Raw genomic sequence first — 21,891 nt, 5'->3', positions numbered from 1 at the left:
CCAGCCTGGGTGCTGGGGGAGCTGGGAGCTAGGCAGCTTGTACAGGGCCCCCTGGAGAATTCACCAGAAATCCACGTGCAACTAATTCTAAAAATGTTAGATGCACAATCTGGTCCAATATCCAGGATAGCAAATGAGAGGAGCCCACTTTGGCCTGCAGTCCTCCTATCTGCCACTTTGATCACAGGCTGTTTCCCCCTAAATGTGGACCAGTAGTAGGCATCATCGTTTCTATCCCCTCAGTAGCAATGTCCTCAGATATCCTGGGACATGTTTAAAAGAACAAGCCAGGAAAGCAAATATTCTAAGGACCCTTTTTCTCATTCTCATGTCGTTTTGATAGTTTAGAATAAATAATTGCAGTGGGGGAGGGAGAGAGGCAGACATTGTATCCTTACTAGCCTTTGGGGGCTTCTAAGATCCCAGCTCACTCAGGCATGTGGTGTCTACACACATACCAGCAACTGGCAAGGCGCTTGGGGCCGCCTCACCCCCCATTCCTCCATTGTCTTCTGACCCCTGTGCACTGGATTCAGGAATATGGGACCAGAGTGCTCTGGGCTCCCCCCCCACACACACGTACATATATACATGCATACGCACATGTATGTGCATATGTGTGTATACATATACATGCTTACACAGACACACGTGTACATATATACATACACATGAACACAATTATACATGTGTACATACATGCATACACACATATCCACGTATACACACACACACACACTTTCTAGCAAACAGAAGCAGTCTGTTAAAGGAGGAGACTGTCCGACACCTCTTTACTTCCATCTCCCAAACCTCTCCAGCTCTCTTCCTGGTAACAGGATTCAGGGAACACTACTACCCACCCACCCACGCTGCTTCTCTCCTTTTGCTTCATCGATGAAACATGATCTCAAGTTCTGATTCTGGCCATAAGGAAGTAGCTTGCATTAGACTAACATTAGAATAGCATTAGAATATACAAAACAAACATTTAAAGGTACTTGAAAATGACTAAAAGCAGGCAGAAACAGGGCTGAAGGGGCCTCAAGCCTTGAATCCTAAGAAGGTCTCTGGGTGAGATGCACGCTTGTGTGGCTTTTTTCCCGAAGGTCACCCCCCAGTCCATTTGGAATGGAACAGCTAGTCAAGCAGAAATTTGTTATCACCTTGAAGTGTCAGAGAACAGAATTTGGGTTCCCAGAGTGTCAGAAAATAAAGGGAGATACTCCAAAAATGAGGGATCCGCAAGTGACCCTCACCTATGTTTACAAGCTCCTCTCAAATTCTCTGCTGACCGCAAAGCTACACAACCCCATGGAGACTCTGAGCAGCAGCTGAAAGTCAGAGCAGGGGCTTTACTGCTGCCCATGTCACACCGGGGTGAAGAGGCTTGGAACACTTTGGAATTTTCTTTGAAAGCACAGAAGAACTACACCTTGGAAGTAAAGACAGTGATCAAGGAATTCACCCTAGACCTAAAGACAAAGTTCTTTAAGGTGGGAAACAGACCCACCTTAACAAAAATGTGATCCAAGTCTCTGCAAGCTCAAGGTGGTCAGCTAGTCACTTATTTGCTGAGTTAAATAGAAAGCAATACTCGTCAGAGGAAGACAAAGTATCTACAACCTATTCTTCCCAGTAGCAGTACACAATAAAAAATTACCAGATATGTGAAGAAACAAGATGATGTTTCCTTTCTTGACAGTCAAGAAAAACAGCAGTCTTATAAATGACCCATAGATGACCTAGCTGTTGGAATTAGAAGGACTTTAAAGCAAATATGATAAATATCCACAAAGAATTAAAGGAAAAGATGGTCATCATGAGTGAACAGATGGAGAATTTCAGGAGAGAAATGGTTAGAATTTAATCAAAGAAACAGAGGGACTACAACTGATACGAATACAGGGTTTTATTGTAGGGGTAAACCTAATGAAATTGTGAGAGCTGAGGAAGCAGACCATGGAAGGCGGTGTCTCTGCTCCTAGTCATGAGCTGTAAGTCATTGTCAGTCAGCTGGGCCAGCGATTAGGAAGGAGTGCTGGATGAAATGTGGGGGGAAATAGGAATAAACTGGAACCCATGAAGAGGAACAGGAACCCATGGGAACAAACTAAAACCCACATCCGTCTCTCACTACCTGTAACCACAATGATATGGGTGACGTGCAGAAGGAGCTAGTGCCCTTCACCTGGACCTGCCTAGTCAGGCTCAGATCTCAGAGAAACTGAGGGAGAGGATTCAGTGGCAGCAGGGGAAGCTTGGATCTGACTGCTTCCCCATCTCAAGAAGGAAATTCAGCAGAACCAAACAAACTGCGACAGTGCCATGGGCTGTGCTCACCACTGGCTTGTAAAATGGCTGCTGTATTACTGTGCCTTACAGGTCTCATGCAGTCTTCTCCTTTGGCCAACCCCAACTTGGAACCATACAGGGAAGTGAATCTGGAAAAAAAAAAAAAAAAAGCAATTCCAGCCTTGCTGATTTGGCACAGTGAAAAACTAGCACAAGAACCAGCACGAACAGAAATTCTAAAACTAAAGAGCACAAATCTGAAATGAAATGTTTACAAGATGGAATTAACAGCAGATTGAAGGGGGGAAGAAGGCAGTGAATCTGAAGTTAGGTAAATAGAAATTATCTAATCTGAAGAAGAGAAAAATTTTTCAAAAATTATTCCTCATTGTGGGATAACATCAAGTGATCTAACATACATCCTTAGAGTCCCAGAAGAAAGGAGAAAGAAAGGAACAGAAAAAAGAATTTGAAAAAATAATGTCCCAAATGTCCTGAATTTAGTGAAAAACATCAACAAATAGATGCAAGATTCTCAGCAAACCCAAGAAAGATTTATTTTTTTAAAGAAATCTAGGATTTCCCACTGTGGTGCAGTGGAAATTAATCCAACTAGTAACCATGAGTTTGTGGGTTTGATCCCCAGCCTGGCTCAGTGGGTTAAGGATCTGGCATTACTGTGAGCTATGGTGTAGGTCACAGACACAGCTCAGCTCCTGTGCTGCTGTGGCTGTGGTGTAGGCTGGCAGCTGTAGCTCTGATTCAACCCTTAGCCTGGAAACCTCCATATGCTGCAGGCGCGGCCCTAAAAAAGCAAAAAAATAAAAATAATAGAATCTAAGCACACCATAGTCTACTTGCTGTGAATTGAAAATAATGGAAAATCTTTTTCAAAGGCTAAAGGAAAACAATAATATGAATGATGGCTGACTTCTCATCAAAAACAGTAACATGATATTTTTTTAAATACCAAAAGAAAATAACTGTCAACCCAAATTTCCATATACAGAGAAAATAGCCTTCCAAAAAGAGGTGAAATGAAGACAGTTTCAGATAAAATAGATCAACTTTCATCTCTATAAGAAATGCTTAAGGAAGCTCTTAAGTCAGAAGAAAAACGACACAGATGGAAATTCGGATCAACACAAGGAAATGAACAGCACTGCAAATGGTAAATATGTGGGTTAAGATAAGTGTTCATTTTTTTAACATCTCAAAAAGACAACTGACTATTTAAAGTAAAAATGGGAGTTCCCGTCGTGGCACAGTGGTTAACGAATCCGACTAGGAACCATGAGGTTGCGGGTTCGATCCCTGGCATCACTCAGTGGGTTAAGGATCCTGCATTGCCGTGAGCTGTGGTGTAGGTTGCAGACGTGGCTCGGATCCCGCGTTGCTGTGGCTCAGGCGTAGGCCGGTGGCTACAGCTCCGATTGGACCCCTAGCCTGGAAACCTCCATATGCCGCGGGAGCAGCCCAAGAAATGGCAAAAAAGACCAAAAAAATAAAGTAAAAATGTTGACACTGAATTGTAGGGTTTGTAATGTGGAAAAATGTAAGATATATGGCAACAAGCACACACACAGAGTTACCCATTCCATTAACAGATTAAAGGACAACACCAAATGGCCATCCCAATAGATGCTGAAAGAGCGTTTGACAAAATTTAACTGGGAGCAGAAGGAAATTTCCCCAATGTGATACAAGGGAGGTATGAAAAACTCACGTTTAATGGTGAATACTTTCTCCCTAAGAGTATGAAGGAGGTAAGAATGTCTGGCTTCAGCACTTCTGTTCAATATTGCACTGGACCTTGCCAGGACCTATCTTTGCAAGAAGGCAGGGAAACAAAAGGCACAAAAATTAGAAAGGAAGAAGTAAAACTATCTTCATTCACTGCAAGATGATTGCACAGAAAATCCTAAGAATCTGCAAAGCAACTGCTAGAACAAATAGGTAAATTTAGCAAGTTTGCAGAACATAAAGTCAATATTATAAAAATCAATTGTATTTTTATATATAGCAGCATTTCCAAATTTATTTGGAAAATGAAATTATTTTTAAGTTCTGATTTCAGTAGCATCAAATAATATAAAATACTTAGGAATAGCAAAGACATATCTGACTTCTCACTGAAAACTACATAACACTACAGAAAGCACGTCAGAGGAAAAAATTAAATAGATATAACTGTGGGGGCGGTTGTAAGATCAATATTTCTAAGACATCCATTCTCCCCAGATTGACCTAAAGATCCAACACAATCCCAATCAAAAAAAAATTTTTTTTCCTGCTTTTTAGGGCCGCACTTTTGGCATATGGAGGCTCCCAGGCTAGGGGTCCAATTGGAGCTGAAACCACCAGCCTACACCACAGTCACAGCAACACCAGATCCGAGCCACGTCTGCAACCTACACCACAGCTCACGGCAATGCCAGATCCTTAACCCACTGAACAAGGCCAGAGATCAAACCTGCAGCCTCATGGTTCCTGGTCAGATTCGTTTCCACTGCACTATGATGGGAACTCCCCCAATCAAAATTTGAACAGACTTCTAGACATAAGAGAAGAAAATGGTTCTAAAATTTATGTGAATATGCAAAGGACCTAAAATGGCCAAAACTAACTTGAAAAAGAACAAATTTGGGTAATTCACACTACCTGATTTCAAAACTTACTACAAGGCTGCAGTAACCAAGCAGAGTGACATATGAAGAGACAAATGGATCAGTGGAATGGAATAGAGACTCCAGAAATAAACCCACATGTCAGCAGATTTTCAGTAAAGACACTTTACTAAATAAATAGAGAAAGGAAAGTCTTGGCAACAAATGGTGCTGGAACAACTGAATAAATATATGAAAAAAATAAACATTCAGGTATACATTGTACACAAAAATTAACTTGAGATGCACCATAGCTCTCAATGTAAAGACTAAAACTGTAAGTCTTCTACAAGGAAATGTAGGTGGAAATCTTCACGACTTGAGGTTATACAAAGATTTCTTAGACAAAACACCAAAAGCATTAACCATAAAATGAAATTTGATAAATTGAACTTCATCAAAAGTCACAATTAAGAAGCAAGGCACAGAATGTATTCAGACTATAAAGATTTCTATAAATCATTAACAAAAGACTAACAACCCAATAAAAATGGGCAAAATACTTGAGCAGACACTTGACTGAAGAAACAGACATGACCAACAAGCCCATGAAAAGATGCTCAGCAGGTTTAGTCATTAGGAAAATGTGAATATAAACCGCAGTGAGATTCCATTTCACACCCTTCATCATGGCTAAAATTTAAAAGACTGATAATACCAAATTCTGGGAAAGATGTGGAGAAATTGGAACTCATACATTGCTGGTGGAAATATAATAAAATAACTTCAGGAAATTGGCAGTGTTTTATAAAGGCAAACATTTTACCATATGACCCAGCAATTCCATTCTAGGTATTTGCCAAGAGAAATGAAATCACATGTCCACAAGGAGAATGTTCACAGAGGCTTTATTCATAATAGCCCCAAACTGGAAACACCCCAGATGCTTGCCCTCCACCCCATGGGTGAATGTGGAGGCAAACTGGGTGTCACCCCCCCCCAAGCCCCTATTACTCAGTGGAGTAAAGGAGCACCCTGCTAACACCCTCAGCAACACGGATGGGTCTTAAGACCATTACACTGAGCAGAAGAAGCCAGACACCAAAGTGCACATGCTGTGAGGATAGACAGACCTAGTCTCTGGCATGGAGTTCATCCACAGAAGGGGTTGGGATGGACAGGAAGGATGCAGAGATTGTAGAGGATGCAAAAGTCCCAATTGTCGACTGGAATACATGGCTGTATACATTTAACAAAGCTAATGGAATGATATGCTTAGATGTGTGCATTTTTTCTTCAATTTAAAAAAGATTTTTTAAAATGCTCTCCAGTTCCAAACTCAAGCCAGCCCCACTTGAGCACAGCTCCAAGCCCAACACTGTCCTTGCTGCCCAGCTGCCTCCAAACCTCCCGGGAACTCCCCTGGAGGAGTGGCCATGAGGGGGCATCTACAGGAAGCAGAGGGGGCAGGAGGGCATGACACAGGATGAGGCCCATGGTTCCATCCACACTGGTTTCCTGTAGAAGCAAACATCTCTGCCACCCTCTCCCTCCGCATCCCCTCCAACATCTTACTCCTGTTTCCAAAGTGGAAGAAGAAAAGCCAAGAAGAAGTGAGAGGATAAGAACAGCCAAGGACAACACTGTCTTTCCCAAAGGCATCACTGTGTCTGAGACAGCACAGCGCAGAGCTTCAGAGCCCCAACCCAACTCCACCCACTATAGCCACACCCACCCCTCCCAGTGGCCTCTGCAGAGGATGCTCTAGTTGATCCCATTACCATGGGAATAATGCTTGGGAGGTGAAATTACCTACCTAGGAGCTCACCATCAGTCTGTGACCACTGGGCTTCTGCCAGGTCTGTCTGATGTCCTTCCTCATCCACTGTGTCACCATCTGAGGGCCTGACTTATACATATTCAACTAAACCTAAAAAGAGCAGCTTTGAAGGGAAGAGACATTGTAAAGGGCAGTGTGGCCCTAAGGGGTCTGGACCCCAGAATTTGGGAGGCTGCAGGTGGGTCCTGCAGGTGAGCCTAGCCTGGCAGCCTCCTCCGGCCCCACTGGAACTACAGACACTGCCCAGTGCAGTAGCCGCCAGCCACCGAGGCTCTCTAGACCTCAATTTCTGTTACCTGACATCGACTAAAATTTAAAACCTCCGCTCCTGAACTGCATGTGTCATGGCTTGTGGCCCCGAATGGGATGTTGTGGGTCTGGACCATGGCTCTTTGGTGCGCTGGCAGGAGGTGGCTCTGCTTGTGGCATCACCAAGAGGAGGCAGTGGGTGGTGGGGGAGGGGTGATCAGTGCCCCCTTCCCACAAGCACCCTTTCCTGGTACCTCTTTCAGAAGCGAGTTCTTTTCCTGACCAACGACTACTTCTTCACAGACATCAGTGACACGCCTTTCAGGTGAGGGGCCTGGGCCTTATGGGGGAGGGGTAGATTCCGGCCAGCGGCTCAGGGGGGACTTTCAGGTCTTGGGGATGGATTTACTCACAGGTAGCTGGCAGTTTTATGGAAACAGAAAATGAGTCTGCACTCAGGAAATTGAGGTCTGCACCTGCTCTGCCAGTGTAGCCCAGTCTGCAGTGTAGTCTAGTGTGCAGGGCCTGGAGCTAAACTGCCTGGGCTGGAACCCCAACCCCACCACTCTCAGGCCGTGTGGCCTTCGTCAGGTTACTTAATCTCTCTGTGCCTTAGATCCCTTATCGGTAAGACTGACATACTACTAGCTGCTGCTTGGTGGTACTGGGAGGATTCAATGACGTAACCTACCTAGAGATTGCAAAGCAATGCAGCTGTAAGCAGTTGTAAGATGAATGATGAGACTGAAGAGCTCTCAGGTTCCCCCAGCTGTACGAAGATTCAACACCAGGCAGCGTACAGATTAGGGAAGAAATGGCCCTTCTCCCTGACTTACCCACTTCTCACCAAAGGTTGGTTCCCAGCGCAGGCTGCCCCCTGGAGCATCTGCCGGCCTTTGTCAGTTGCCAGTGCCCAGTCTCCCCCTTCCTTCCTCAAGACTCCTGGGTTGGGACCCAGGCGCCAGTACCCTTAAACGCTCCCCAGGCAGTTCTGGCATCCAGCCCAGGTTCAGAAGCTGTGTTCTTCCAGGGGGAAAGGAGGCGTCGGGGGACTCTCCAGACAGGAAGGGCCTCCCTGACTGTGGAACGGGTGGACACTATAAGCTTTCCCTATCCCTGGGGGGCCCCAGGAGGTCTGGGGAGAACCAGACTAAAATAGGAGCAGGAGGCCTTTTGCCCTGTAGTGTCCAGGGTCCTTCTCAGGGAGAAGGCTGGTGACAAAGTAGGAGTGCTGCCTCAGTTTGGAGGGGACACTGAGCCAGGGTGGAGGAGGCTGGGTGTGTGCACTGTCCCGGTCACGGCACTCGGAAGCTCAGAGAAGGTGGCCAGCCATGATGGGCAGCAGCTGTGGGCCAGCGCAATGTCTTCTGCTCTGCCCGCAGTTTGGGAGTGGTGCTGTCCCGCGGCCACGGAGAATACATCCTCCTGGGTAACACGTCTGTGGAAGAAGGTGGGTGAGCTGGCGCCCAGGACTGGCGGACAGTTTGGAGGAAATCTGGCTTCTCCTGGGATACTGGGCAGGGCCAGCAGGGGCCTGTGCATCCTGGGTACCAGAGCCTGCAGGACCATAAAGCCTAAGGCCTGGATGGATGGTCAGATTCCAGGTGGCCTTGCTGGACGGGGCAGGCTGAGGGGTGAGGGTCTTCCCCAGCAAGGTGAAGGTCATCTGTTGGAGACCACGCAAAGGGAGAGAAAGGAGGCTGGGGAGCAGGACGGGGCGAATCCTTAGATGGTCCCTGGAGCTGCCCCCTCCGCCCCCCAAACTGGCTGCCGTCTCAGTTCTGAATGCCCTGTTCCCTCCAGCCTCTGAAGAGGGGGTCCTTCCTGTCTCTCCCTTCTCCCCGTGGCCCCTGCAATTGTGGCTACTGCTCTCCTATCTCTCCTCTGTCACTACACGGCTTCTCCCCTTGTGTGTCTCTATTTTCCCTTCTTATCAGGACACCAGGGCCCACCCTAGGGACCTCATCTTAACTTGGTTTCATCTACCAAGATCCTATTTCCAAATAAGGTCATGTCCAAAGGTACTGAGGTTAACATGTCAACACCTCTTTTGGGACACCATTCCACCCGTGGTAGGGGGCTTCTGGCATGTGAACTAGGGTGTGGTTGGAGGATGGGAGAGAGGCCCCCAACCTGACCCGCTCTGGACCTGCAGCCTCCTGGGTGCCCTGGGAGAACAAAACCCACGTGGGACCCTGGGCATGTCAGGAGGTCCTTGGACGAAGGCGCCACAGCAGTTGAACCCCACATTCTGTTGGTTCTTCCTTTTCTGACCCTTGACTCATCTCATCCCTCATCTTTCCTCACCGCTATCCCTCCCTCCTGGAAAGTGCACCAGCTGTGCTTTCTTCCTTGTTCTGATCTTTTCCAGAGGGATATTTCTAGAAATCCCAGCTGGCTGGTGTTACTGCTAAAGACCTTCCTTTCCTTTTTCCTGCTGCTAAGCTTCAGGGTCTGTCCTGTGCTGTGCTCCCCCAGAAACGCTCCCCTCTGCTGCCCCACGCTCTCATCCCAGCCAACCTGGGTGCATGTGAAGGTGGCTTTGCTGCGGGCTCTCCCGGGTGTGGCCTCCTCCCTGTGACCCCGCATCCACCTCTCACCACTGATGTCTGCGATGCTAGAACACAGACCTTTTCTGCCTCCCTCTGTCCCCCAACAACGAACCTCCCTGGGCCTCCTCCTTCCTTCCTGCTCCTCTCTTTCTCTTCCCAGGTATGCCCAGGTGTCACCATGGCAGGGCCGAGGCCACCTCCCTTACCTTCCTCTGCAGCGAGACCCACCAGGGTCCAGGGGCTTCCTGTGGGGAGGGGGCATCACCCTTGAGCTGTCTGCCTGTCCAGCACCACGTTCAGTGACTCCACAAAGGCCCTCAGCATTTCTATCACCCTTTCTTTTAACTAACAAACCTGAATTGAGCACCCGCTTAGCTCTGAGCACTGACAGGTGCACAGTAGGGCATTTATTCATTTAGTTAGTCAACAAACGTGTGCTGCCATGCAGCCACAGAGACTATACAGACACTGGTGGCCCTGGGGCTCCGCTGGAACCACTGAGGCCCTGAAAGCTGAAAACTCCTTTGAGGGTAATGCCAGTGGGCGGGATTTGAATGTGAGGCAGTGGAAGGAAGGCTTTGGGGAGCAACACAACTTCAGGTGCTCGGTGCTGCCCCAGCATCCTGTGGGTTGAGCTCCCGCTCCCCGCCCTTCCCTGGAGCTGTTTCTAGACCACAGGTGCACATCCTCCAGCCCTGGGGGAGCACGGACCCAGCGCGGACTCTGCTTTCAGGCCTGCATGACCTGCTTCACCCGGACCTGAGCCTGGCCGGTGACTGGTAAGGGACAGGACACTGGTGGAGCAGAGTGTGGGGGCTGGCGAGAGGCTTGGGGTGACGGAGCTCTGCTGGGTTCCAGGATCTACTGCCTCACGGACATTGACCCTCACCACCGGAAGCTCAGCCAGCTGGAGGCTGTGGTCCGCTTCCTGAAGGGGCAAGACCCAGCACTGGAGTGTGAGTTTCCCTCAGGGTCCCAAAGCTCAGGACTTTGCAGGGATGGTGGGCTGGAGAGCAGGGTGCCCTGTGTGTGGAGCTCACTGATGTCTTAGGGAGAACAGGGGATCCCCAAAGGAAAGGGTGGAGCCAGCCCCACCAGGGCCACACCAGTGACTGGGGGCTCTCAGACCTGCAATGGCACAGGTGTTCCCCACGGCAAGGCCTAAGGTTGCTTTAAGCCTCTGTCACCCCAGTACTGTTAAGGCTCCCATGGCCGAAGGATACTGGCCTGTCCCTCAGACCTGTCCCTACCACCCAGCCAGCCTCTGCCTACCCCAAGGTCCTTGTCTCCTGAGGCCTTGGGTCTGTGAGTGTTTCCTAAGCCCCTGCATTAATGCAGCCAGGACCATAGGCTACCCTCCGCCTGGTCCTTCTTCCTCTTTGGAAGTAGGTACAGGTCATCCTGTCACATCCTGTCACTCCTGGGAGGAGACCCCACCTCCTGTGCCAGCCCAACAGGGCCTCATCCATTCATTCTATCAGTGTCTTCCACCCAGCCCTGTTGGGGGTCAGGGGGCTGTGGGAAGTAATGCTGCCAGTGACCCACAGACCAGGCCCTCACTTATGGAGCCTCTGACCTAGGGGAGAAGCCGTGCAGCCCAGAGGCAGCAGCACGTATGTGGATGTAGATTCCTATAGGTGGTGATAGGCTGTGAGTAGGTGCCCTATGGGGAAAGGGGGCTACTCTAAATGATGGGGAGGGGCTCTCTTCAGGAGGCACTGCCTAGCTGAGGGTAAAAGGAGCCACCAAGTGAGTCTTCTTTGGGGCCGTGAAAAGGCTGTGTGGCTGACAAGTGGTGGCTGCCTGTCTCTGTGCAAGTGTAAATGCCCAGATTGCACCATCAGGTTTGTGTTGTGTGAATGTCCCCTCAATAAACGTGAATAAGTGGTTTTGGTGGGGTAGAGAGAGAGCCAGCCATGCAAAGAGCGGGGGGGGAGCACCCAGTCCAGCATGTGCCGGCTCCCAGCACATTCAGACAAGGAGGCTGACTGAGGGGTGCCTGGTGGACGGGTCTCCTGATGTCATGCAGCACGAGAGCTGGAAAGGCCTTAGAGTCACTTAGTTCCACTCACATGGATGGCTGAGGACACAAAGTGACCTGGACCACCTCACAGAGGTGGCTCCGCATGTTCCAGACATGCAGGTGGGGGAATAAGGGGACTGGTCTGCGTATTTTGCTGCAGGTGATGAGGAACTGCTGCAGGAGGTGCTGTTCGATGCGGTGGTGACGGCCCCCATGGAAGCGTACTGGACGGCGCTGGCCCTCAACATCTCTGAGTATGTCCATGGCTGAGCTGGGCCCCTCCCATTCTCGGGCTGGCAGGTCAGAAGACCCCACCACCTTTGGCCTAAAGTAAGGGTGGGAAGATATGGGGCATCGACCCTCACAGCCCAGCACCACAGGTAGGGCACCCAGCAGCCTCATTATTACTCAGCAAGGTCAGAAGGATTAGAGCAACCAGGAGAGAGTTAGGCCTGAGACAGTGAGGTGGAAAGAAGTTAATTATTTCTCTTTAAAGATGATATGAGGAGGCGTTCCTGTCATGGCTCAGCAGAAACAAATCTGATTAGCATCCAAGAGGACACAGGTTCAATCCCTGGCCTCACTCAGTGGGTTAAGGATCTGGCATTGCCATGAGCCATGCTGTAGGTTGCAGATGAGGTTCAGATCCCGCATTGCTGTGGCTGTGGTGTAAGCTGGCAGCTGCAGCTCCGATTTGACCCCTAGCCTGGGAACCTCTATATGCTGTGAGTGTGGCCATAAAAAAGACCAAAAAAAAAAAAAAGATGATATGAAGAGTTCCTTTTGTGGCTCACTGGGTTAAAAACCTGACATAGTATCCATGAGGACACAGGTTCAATCCCTGGCCTCACTCAGTGCGTTAAGGATCCCATGTTGCCACAAGCTGTGGTGTAGGTCACAGATGCAGCTCATGTCCTGCATTGCTGTGGCAGGTGTGGCCATAAAAATAAATAAATAAATAAGAAAGATATGACTATATACCTGGAAACCCCAAAGAACTAGTAGGAAGACCAAACAGAGAATTTAGTAAAGTAGCAGATTATAATATGAATATTCAAAAATTGGTAACCTTTATCTATACAAACAAAAACCAGATAAAAGACTTTATGTGCACAAGCCTATTTTGGCAGGCAAAAAATAAAATGTAAGAAAATAACCAGGTGTAAACCATGAGAAATATCCCAAAACGTACATAAGGAAAATCAGAAAACACTTCTGGAAGATGCAAAAGTAGACTTGCATCTACTTTATGGGAAGATAGTGTTTTTGATTAGGAAGACTTGTCATCACAGAGATATTGTCTTCCTAAGTTAATTTATAAATTTAATGCAGTTCCAATAAAAATGCCACCAGTGTTTGTCTGGATCCAGAGAAATTGATTATGAAGTTCATTTGGAAGAACAGGCAAGAATGGCCAGGAAAAGACTAAAAAAGAAAGGCAGCAAAGGAAGACTGTTGACACCCAACAGTAAAATATGTCACAGATCCTCTGGAATTTATGAAATGTGGTGTTGACACAGGAATGGGCAGGCAGACCAAGGGACTGAAAATCTATAAATTCATCTAAATGTATGTGGAAATGTAGTACATGACAAAGGCACCACGTCAGATCAGTGAGGGAAAGACGGACTTTTTCACAGGAGCTGGCTTGAGAGCCGCATGGGGAACTATGACATTGTACTCTTCCTTCACACTGCACACCTGCATAAAACCCAAGGGACTCAGATTTAAATGTGAAAAATTAAACCACATAAGCACTTAAAAAAAAAAAATCATGAGCCAGTTTCTCTACAATCTAGGCGTAAGGAAACCTTTCCCAACAATGACTCAGAATTCAATAGTAGTAAAGGAATGTCTGATAAATTTAACAATATAAAATATTTATTTGGCAAAAAAAAAATACCAACATGAGCAAGGTAGAAAGAGAAATGACAAACTGGAAAAGTGTCAGCAACCTAGAAAACAAAGATTACTATCCCTGTATCATTTATTTGTCCTAGATAAAGAACCTCAACAGCAGAGAAAGAAGTAAAAAACCAGGTACTTACAGGAAACAACCAAGAGATGTGGACAGTTCGCAGAGATGATGAGCAGCTAGTCCTTAATTATATGGAAAATGCTAATGCTCCATCTAGTTCATAATAAAAGGGCTGCAAATTAAAACTGTTATACTTGTCACTTAGATGGACCACTGTCCATGTTTGTTGATGGGCAGTGTTGGAGGGCTGTGGAGAATCAGGCACTTTTGCATGCTGTTGCTGGAAATACAAAGTGTTTTTGTATTCCTGTGGAGGGGAATCTGACAATATCTACCAAAATGATGTGAGAGTTTACACTCTGACCCACCAGCCCGCTCCTGGGAATATATCCTAAAGACATACACATGAGCTTCTCATCATAGCACCACTTATAATGGTCAAAGATTGGAAATAACCTAAATGTCCGTCAAGGAGCCAAGTTAAATACACCCTGGTGATCCACCAATGGAATACTACACAGCGGTGCAAAGTGAGAACTATCTCTGTATACTGCTGCAGAAGAGCTCAGCAATGAAGAAACGTGTGTATAATAGCCTACTGTTTATCTAAAAGAGGAAATGCAAATATATCTTCATAGCCATTTACATATATATAAACGTTTGCATACATATGTGCACATATGCATGTATACATTTACTTTTTTTCTTTTTTTTTTTTTGGCTGCCCCACTGCATATGGAGGTCCCAGGCCAGGGATCAGATCCAATTCATAGCTGCAAACTAAGCCACAGTTGTGGCAATGCTGGATTCTTAACCCACTGTGCTGGGCTGGGGATTGAACCCATGTCCCAGCGTTCCCAAGACACTGCCAATCCCATTACACCACAGTGGGAACTCCTACGTTTATATATTTTAATGGAACAATAAACAAGCAAACAAAAAAGTTTGCTTATAGGAAGAGTGAAAGAAGAGAAGGATGGAAACAGAAACAAATTCTTCTGAATATGCCTTACTTTGCATGTTTGACTTTGGAACTGTGCTTCATATCATTATAAAACAAAATTAAATTTTTTAAAAATAAGCTCTAAAAATTTGAAAGGGAACGAAGCAAACCTGGCTGTATATCACATTCATGCAATAACCACACATCTGGGCCTCCTTTCAAGGGACTTGGAAACATAAAACTATAAACACTAAACAAATAAAATCTTAAAAACAGGGTTCAATAAGCACATTTCTAGAAACTATATATATTTTTGTTTGGTTTTGGTTTTTTGTTTGTTTTTTAGGGCCACACCCACGGCATATGGAGGTTCCCAGGCTGGGGGTCTAATCAGAGCTACAGCTACTGGCCTACACCACAGCCACAGCAACACAGGTCCAAGCCACATCTGAGACCTACACCACAGCTCACAGCAACACCAGATCCTTAACCCACTGAGTGTGGCCAGGGATCAAACCTGAAACCTCATGTTTCCTAGTCGGATTCATTTCCAGTGTGCCACGATGGGAATTCCTCTAGAAACGGTATTTATTGGCACTGTTATTCTCAAACCACATGGACAGAGCAAATCATATGTTAATGTCATTGGGAAAAAGACTTTCAGCAAACAAGAAAACACACAAAAGTTTTAAATCAGAAGTTTAGATGCAATAGAAAATGTGAATTGGAAATATCAGTGAACTCATGACCTATCTTCCCTGAAAGAAACAGAAAGGATCTCCACTGAAAGGACCGAGCTCAGTGAGAAGACAGAGATTATGGACTTCAGTGTCCACTTTAAGAAGTCCTCATTAAAAAGAGCTGGTGATCCCTGGAGAAGTGCCTGACTCAGGGCCAGGGCAGGAGGCGCAGAAGGAGCTGGGGGCATCTGGTCATGCCAGGAGCCATCACGTAAGACTAATGAGGTTGCACCAACGGAGCTAGCTACACTGAAGAGGCTCAACAGCCAGACATGGGGCAGTCAGGGCAGCAGAAGTGAGGACGACCACAGTGGATCAAAGCATATGAAATATGTTCAAATCCTGTGTTCACAAGTATACTGACAAAAAGCCTTATTGGCCATCTTCAGACAATGTTCTAAAAACCAGTGAGTAAACAGACAAAACTCTTTATCCTGCCTCTCCTGTACAAATTGTATCTCAGGACAAACAGATGAGTAGGAGGAGTTTTCTCAAGTATAAATAAAGAAGAAACCAAGGAATATCCCTCCTTTGCAACCTCTTGAGTGTCTCTTGACAAAGAGCACACCACCTGCAAAAACTCAAATATAAATCTGATGGCCTTGGGTCCAATGGCTTGTTCCTAGGAGACAGGGGGACAGAGAGCATACCAGTGACATGGCAGCATTGCAGTCACCTGGACCCAAAAATGCAAAAAATTCTGGGGGACAAAGGGCCTGCTGAAGCAAATAAACTGCAAGAAGAGACCAAAGGTAACTGCTGGTGGGTGTGGGGTTCCTCTTGGGGGATGATAGAAATATTCTAAAGTTACTGCAGTGATGATCACACAACTCTGTGAATACCTAAAAATCCTTGGATTGTACACTGTCCATGGATGAACCTATGGTATGTGAATGATAGTTCAATAACTATAACTAAATAGAAGAGAAAGGGCATGTAAACCATGGACCCAAGTCAAGATTCCGATTCAAACAAACTTAAAAAAAAAAAAAATCATGAAGTTCCTGTCGTGGCGCAGCAGAAACAAATCAGACTAAGAACCGTGAGGTTGTGGGTTCAATCCCTGGCCTTGCTCAGTGGGTTAAGGATCCAGCGTTGCTGTGAGCTGTGGTGTAGGTCACAGATGCGGCTCAGATGGGCTGTGGCTGTGGCCAGCACCTGTAGCTCCAATTAGACCCCTAGCCTGGGAACTTCCATATGCCGTGGGTGCAACCCTGAAAAGACAAAAAAAAAAAAAAAAAATTATGAGGCTATTGGATTATTTGAGATATTAAAGAATTGAGGAGATAGTTAGGTGATAATGGCATTGAGGGCTTTTTTCATTCCTTATATTTTAATGGCTGAAATTAAAATCTTTACCAATGAAATGATATCTGAGATTTGCTTCAAAATAGTCTAGCGGAGGGTATGGAAGAGGCTGTATATGAAACAGAATTGGCAAGGGTGGCAATTGTTGGGTCTGAGTTATGGGTGCTACTGTCTCATTAGACTCTTCTCCCTATTTCTGAACTCTGAACAGATAATTGTTTTGGGAAGGTTTTTAGAGATGCACAGGGGCTTTGACCCAGCCCCAGAAGCTCTAGTCTCTCCAGCCTCACAGAGGGGTGCCCCATTCACACTCCAGACCCCTTCCTCGATGATCTTCCAGACTGTGGACCAGGTGTGCTAATCCAGCTCCAGGGACCATGGAATACATAATGGGGAAAGGATAGTTTCTTCAGTAAATGGCATTGGGGAAACTGGACTACTCTCTTACCCTGTACACAAAAATAAGGTAAAAATAAATGAAAGATTTGAACATAAGACTTGAAACATAAACCTTCTAGAAGAAAACATAGGTGGTTAACTCCTTGACATTGATGATTTTGATTTGACACCAAAAGCAAAAGTTAGCAAGTGGGCCTACATCAAAGTAGAAAAGTTCTGCATGGCAAAGGGAATAAGATGAAAAGACAACCTGCAAGGTAGGGGAGAGTTTTGCAAATCGCATATCTGACAAGGGGTTCATGTCCAATATATATAAAGAACTAACAAGCAACAAAACAATCTGGTTTTTGTTAAGGGCAGAGAAACTGGATAGACATTTTTCTGAAGAAGATCTGCAATGGCCAGTAGGGACATGAAAAGATGCTCCAAAGTCACCACACATCAAGGAAATGCAAGTCAAACCCACACAGTGAAATATCACTTTATACTTGTTAGTGTGATTTTTTTTTTTTAAAGTGATCAGTATTGGTGAGAATGTGGAAAGAAGGGAACCCTTGTGCACTGTTGGTGGGAAGATAAACTGATGTTGCCACCATGGAAAACAGGATGTAGGATCCTCAAAATTGAAAACAGAACCACCGTACGATCCAGCAATCCCATTTCTGGGTATCTATCCAAAGAAAACAAAAGCAGACTCTGAAAGAGATACCTGAAATCCTGTGTTCATATCAGCATTATTCACAGTGGCCAAGACATGGAAACAACTACACCCATTGAGCCATGAATGGATCAGGGAGATGTGATGCATCTATTCAATGAAATAGTACTCGGCCTTTAAAAAGAAGGAGGTCTTGCCATTAGCAACAACATGGATGACTCTAGAGGGATTTATGTGAAGTGAAATAAGTCAGAAAGGTGAAAACTGTAAGGTATCACTTATATGTGGAATCTTTTTTTTTTTTTTTTGCTATTTCTTTGGGCCGCTCCTCCCATATGGAGGTTCCCAGGCTAGGGGTCGAGTCGGACCTGTAGCCCCCTGCCTACACCAGAGCCACAGCAACACAGGATCCGAGCCACATCTGCAACCTACACCACAGCTCACAGCAACGCCGAATCGTTAACCCACTGAGCAAGGGCAGGGACCGAACCTGCAACCTCATGGTTCCTAGTCGGATTCGTTAACCACTGCACTACGACGGGAACGCCTGGAATCTTTTTTTAAAAAATGTAACTCATAGAAATGTAGAGGTAAAAAGTAGTTGCTCGGGGCTGGGGTGGGAGAACTGGGGAGAGGCTAGTGAATGGGCACAGACTTTCAGGTGTGAGGTGGGTAAGGTCTGAGGTGGCAATTTGAGTTGCAGCACTGGATTGTATAACTGTAATTAGCTAAAATGGCAGAATTTAAATATTCACACACATACACACATATACATACACATACACGCACACACACACATACACACATTCACATATGTGCACGTGTGTGTGCACACACACGTGCACATATACGGGTGTGCACATGTGCACACATGAACACTTATATGCACATGTGCACACATATACACGTGTGCTTACACACACAAATGCGCACGCATACATGCACATACATACACACATAAGCATGCATACACGCATATGTACATAAATACATACGCATGCACATATATACACATACATATGCTCACATATATATACATACACATATTGCACACACAAATGCACATATACATGTCACAAATGATGGAAGGAATCCTCTCACAAGGTACATGTATATTAAACCACCATGTCGTTAATATCTTCCAAGATAGTTTAAACCATCTTATAATTTTATGTCAGTTATACCTTAATGAAACTGAAATTTTTAAAAAGGAGACAACCGCAGCGTGGAACGGGACCCTAAAATTGCTGCTCTGCAACCATGAGAAGGATCAGAGCCCTCAGTCCACGGGCTCACCCACATCTTGTTGCCAAGGTGTGAGGTCTGCCGGAACTTGTCTGGGTGGGGGTGAACAGTCTGCTCTTTTCACGGTTCAGTGATAAGGGAAACCTGTGAAAATGGCTGCACATACACATACGTACATACACATACATACACACACACGGCGTTACATTCTTCGGGTCCCAGGACACAATCTCTCTCCCGGAGTCCCTTTCTGCTTCCAGAGCCCATGCCCCTGGAAGCTGAGTAAACGCAGAGGGCAGAGGCCCAGTGGCCCTGACAAGGGCCCATGCTGCCTAGGGATACTCAGGGCCGGTGCGTGTGTGGGCGGCCCCCTGAGAGACCCCCAGCTGGAGGGCCAGGCACTGGGCAATGCCTGGGGTCCCCTGGGTTCCCTGTGGCCTCCTCCTGGGCCCACGGGGTGACGCCTGCTGTCTTCCCCAGCAGCGAGTCTGAGCGCGTAGTGGACATGGCCTTCCTGGGCACCCGTGCTGGCCTCCTCAGAAGCAGCCTATTCGTGGGCTCCGAGAAAGTCTCTGACAAGTGAGTCCAACTGGACACTGGGGAGCGATCCCTTGATGAGGGGTGTCCCTGTGGTTTGTGGGAAGACCCTGGACTCGAGGAGGCCGGGGGGTAGGTTGGGGTTCACATCCTGGGAGAGCAGAGAAGTACTCCTTCCTGGACGTGCCCCAGGAGAGGCAGGGAGGGTGGCCCAGTCAGGGCAGAGAGCGGCCAGACCTCGAGGTTGGGAGATTCCACTAGACCTTCAGTCCCAAGAGGGGCCCCAGTCTTCCTGCCAGATGGGTCTCTAGGTGACAGGCTAAATCTTCTGGCCATGCCATCCTTTGTCAACAACTTCTCCCATCCCCCTCAGTCCCCAGTTCTCACAGGGGACTGTGATTTTTACCCCCACCCACAACTAGGGGTAGGGGTTCGCTGCTGACATTTAGTGGATAAAGGCTAGGAATGCCACTAAACATCCCACAGTGCCCGCGATGGCCCCACAATGGCCATCTGACCCCAAGCATCAGTAGTGCTGAGGCTGAGAAGCCTTGATCCTGGCAAAGCCTGGATTCTGGGAGAATCCCACTCCACCCAGGGCCCAGGGATTGGCCCACGCAGTGCTGCAGCAAAGGGAGGAGGGGGCGGGGAGGAGCTGGGCTGAGGAGCAGAGCCACCTGCCTTCTGCAGACCAAGAGACTCGAGTAGGTGGGGCCGCTGAGCACCTGTGGGAGAACAGCCAAAGGGAAAGGGGACTCCTGCACAGACCTGACCCTCCCACCCTTGTCCGTGCTTGCCTTCCACCCCTTTTGTAAATCCAAGCACACAACCTTGACACTCTGGGCAGATCACGCTTGCTAGGAAGCAGAGGCTTTCCGGGAAGGGGAATTAAGTGGTTCTTTCCTCTCCCCCAACTCCCTCCCCGAGGGCGGGAGCATCCTGCCTGCCAACCCTTCCTCTGCCCTGTTAGAGACATGGCAGGTGACTCAGATGGACCAGATTCGGTGGGGAAGCTACAGATTCGCCCAAGGGTCTTGAGCCCCGTGGAACTTTCTTCCCCAAGCTCACCATCCCTTAAACCTCCTCTCCCACTTGGAAAATCACATGTCCATGTCTTCATGCAGCTGAGGTTGGACAGCAGACCACACCAGGCAGAGTGAGGGGAGGATCTTGTATTCCCCTGCACCCCTCCACAAGGCTCCAAGAATGGAAGAGGGAAGGCGATACAGATAGACCTTCCTGACTCATGAACCAGCTGCCATGAATAGCTGTGTGTGCACTGTACACCTCCAGGGGGCCAGTGCACCTGGACCCTGCAGCCCCAGATGGTACAGCTAGGCAGTCGGGCTCCTGAGGCCCATGAGCCAGGCACTCCCAGAATCTAACCTCAGTTATCCACCTGCGGGTTATCCACAGTCACTTTTTTAATCCCCCACCAGCTTCTCCCTGCCTCCCACTCTGCTTCTGGGCCAACACTCCCTTCTGTCTGCGGGTTGAGCCCAGGGAGTGCAGAACCATAATTAGCAAGGTAGAGCTGCTCAAAAAAAGGAAGACTGGTACTGCCTCTCAAGCCAAGACACAGTAGCTTTTGAAGTAACCATTTTGGGGGAATTTATGTCCCTCTGTGACTAGACAGTTTTCTCCCTCACTCATGCTAATTAGCCTGACAGAGAAATTAGGCTACATCCAAAAAAATAAATAAATAAACCCTGCTAGCAAGGGGTTTACAAAAGATGAACTGGCTCTTTCATAACACAGGCCCTCCACCTCTCCTAGCTACAACGCACTATCAGATGCTCCAGCATTTGATTCTGGAAAAGGCAGGAACTACTGGGAACGTTGTCTGGGGCAACAGCAGTTTAGGGGCTAATCTTTTCTTGCGACAACTCCACCAAAGCAGAGGGGAGCCACTCCCTGGGCCCAGGCAGGATGACATTGTACGAATGAAGAGAGGAAAGAAGGATCTCCTGGATCTGGGGGAGGTGCTAGAACTTTCTCCTTGCAGGCAGTTCCTGACTCCTGCGGATGACGCCAGCATGTTCACCCTGGACCACTTCCCTCTGTGGTACCGCCAGGCCGCCGAGCAGCCTCCGGGCAACATGGTCTTCAACCTCCGCCCGGTGGAAGGACAAGGTAATCCACACCACGAGCTCTGGGACAGGGGACCAGCAAATGGGATCAGGAGACAAGAAGGAACGTCCCGACCTGGGGGTCTATCACCCCGCACGCTGGCTGGAACACTCCGTTCCCTCACCAGCAGTCAATGATGGCCTTTAGAAATCCACCTGGGGTGTTCCCTGGAGCCTCAGTGGGTTAAGGATCCGGCCTTGTCACTGGTGTGGCTCAGGTTTGATCCCTGACCCCAGAATCTCCACGTGCTCTGGGCACAGCCACAAAAAAAAAAAAAAAAAAATCAGCTGGAATGCATGAAAGAGGTTTGACCCCAAAGTCAGGAAGAACTGGATTCTAGCCCAAATTCCATATAGGAGGATATTGGGAGAGTTGATCGTTAAGAGTCCTC

At 47.4% G+C, this 21,891-nt stretch overlaps 1 protein-coding gene across 1 annotated transcript in view; it reads left to right on the top strand.

Moving 5' to 3' along the window:
* Window positions 1-21,891, top strand: part of CACNA2D4 (calcium voltage-gated channel auxiliary subunit alpha2delta 4) — a 99,908-nt gene that overhangs the window by 42,711 nt on the left and 35,306 nt on the right. Inside the window, exons 19-25 of the mRNA XM_047785773.1 lie at window positions 7,251-7,312; window positions 8,370-8,437; window positions 10,273-10,318; window positions 10,398-10,495; window positions 11,723-11,816; window positions 19,317-19,412; window positions 21,376-21,503. Of these exons, the coding sequence (XP_047641729.1) occupies window positions 7,251-7,312; window positions 8,370-8,437; window positions 10,273-10,318; window positions 10,398-10,495; window positions 11,723-11,816; window positions 19,317-19,412; window positions 21,376-21,503 (592 nt within the window). The remainder of the gene's footprint in view (window positions 1-7,250; window positions 7,313-8,369; window positions 8,438-10,272; window positions 10,319-10,397; window positions 10,496-11,722; window positions 11,817-19,316; window positions 19,413-21,375; window positions 21,504-21,891) is intronic.

The sequence above is a fragment of the Phacochoerus africanus genome, chromosome 7 (assembly GCF_016906955.1).
Source record: "Phacochoerus africanus isolate WHEZ1 chromosome 7, ROS_Pafr_v1, whole genome shotgun sequence".
In the NCBI taxonomy this organism is placed as follows: Eukaryota; Metazoa; Chordata; class Mammalia; order Artiodactyla; family Suidae; genus Phacochoerus; species Phacochoerus africanus.
This window is presented reverse-complemented; position numbering and strand designations above follow the sequence as displayed.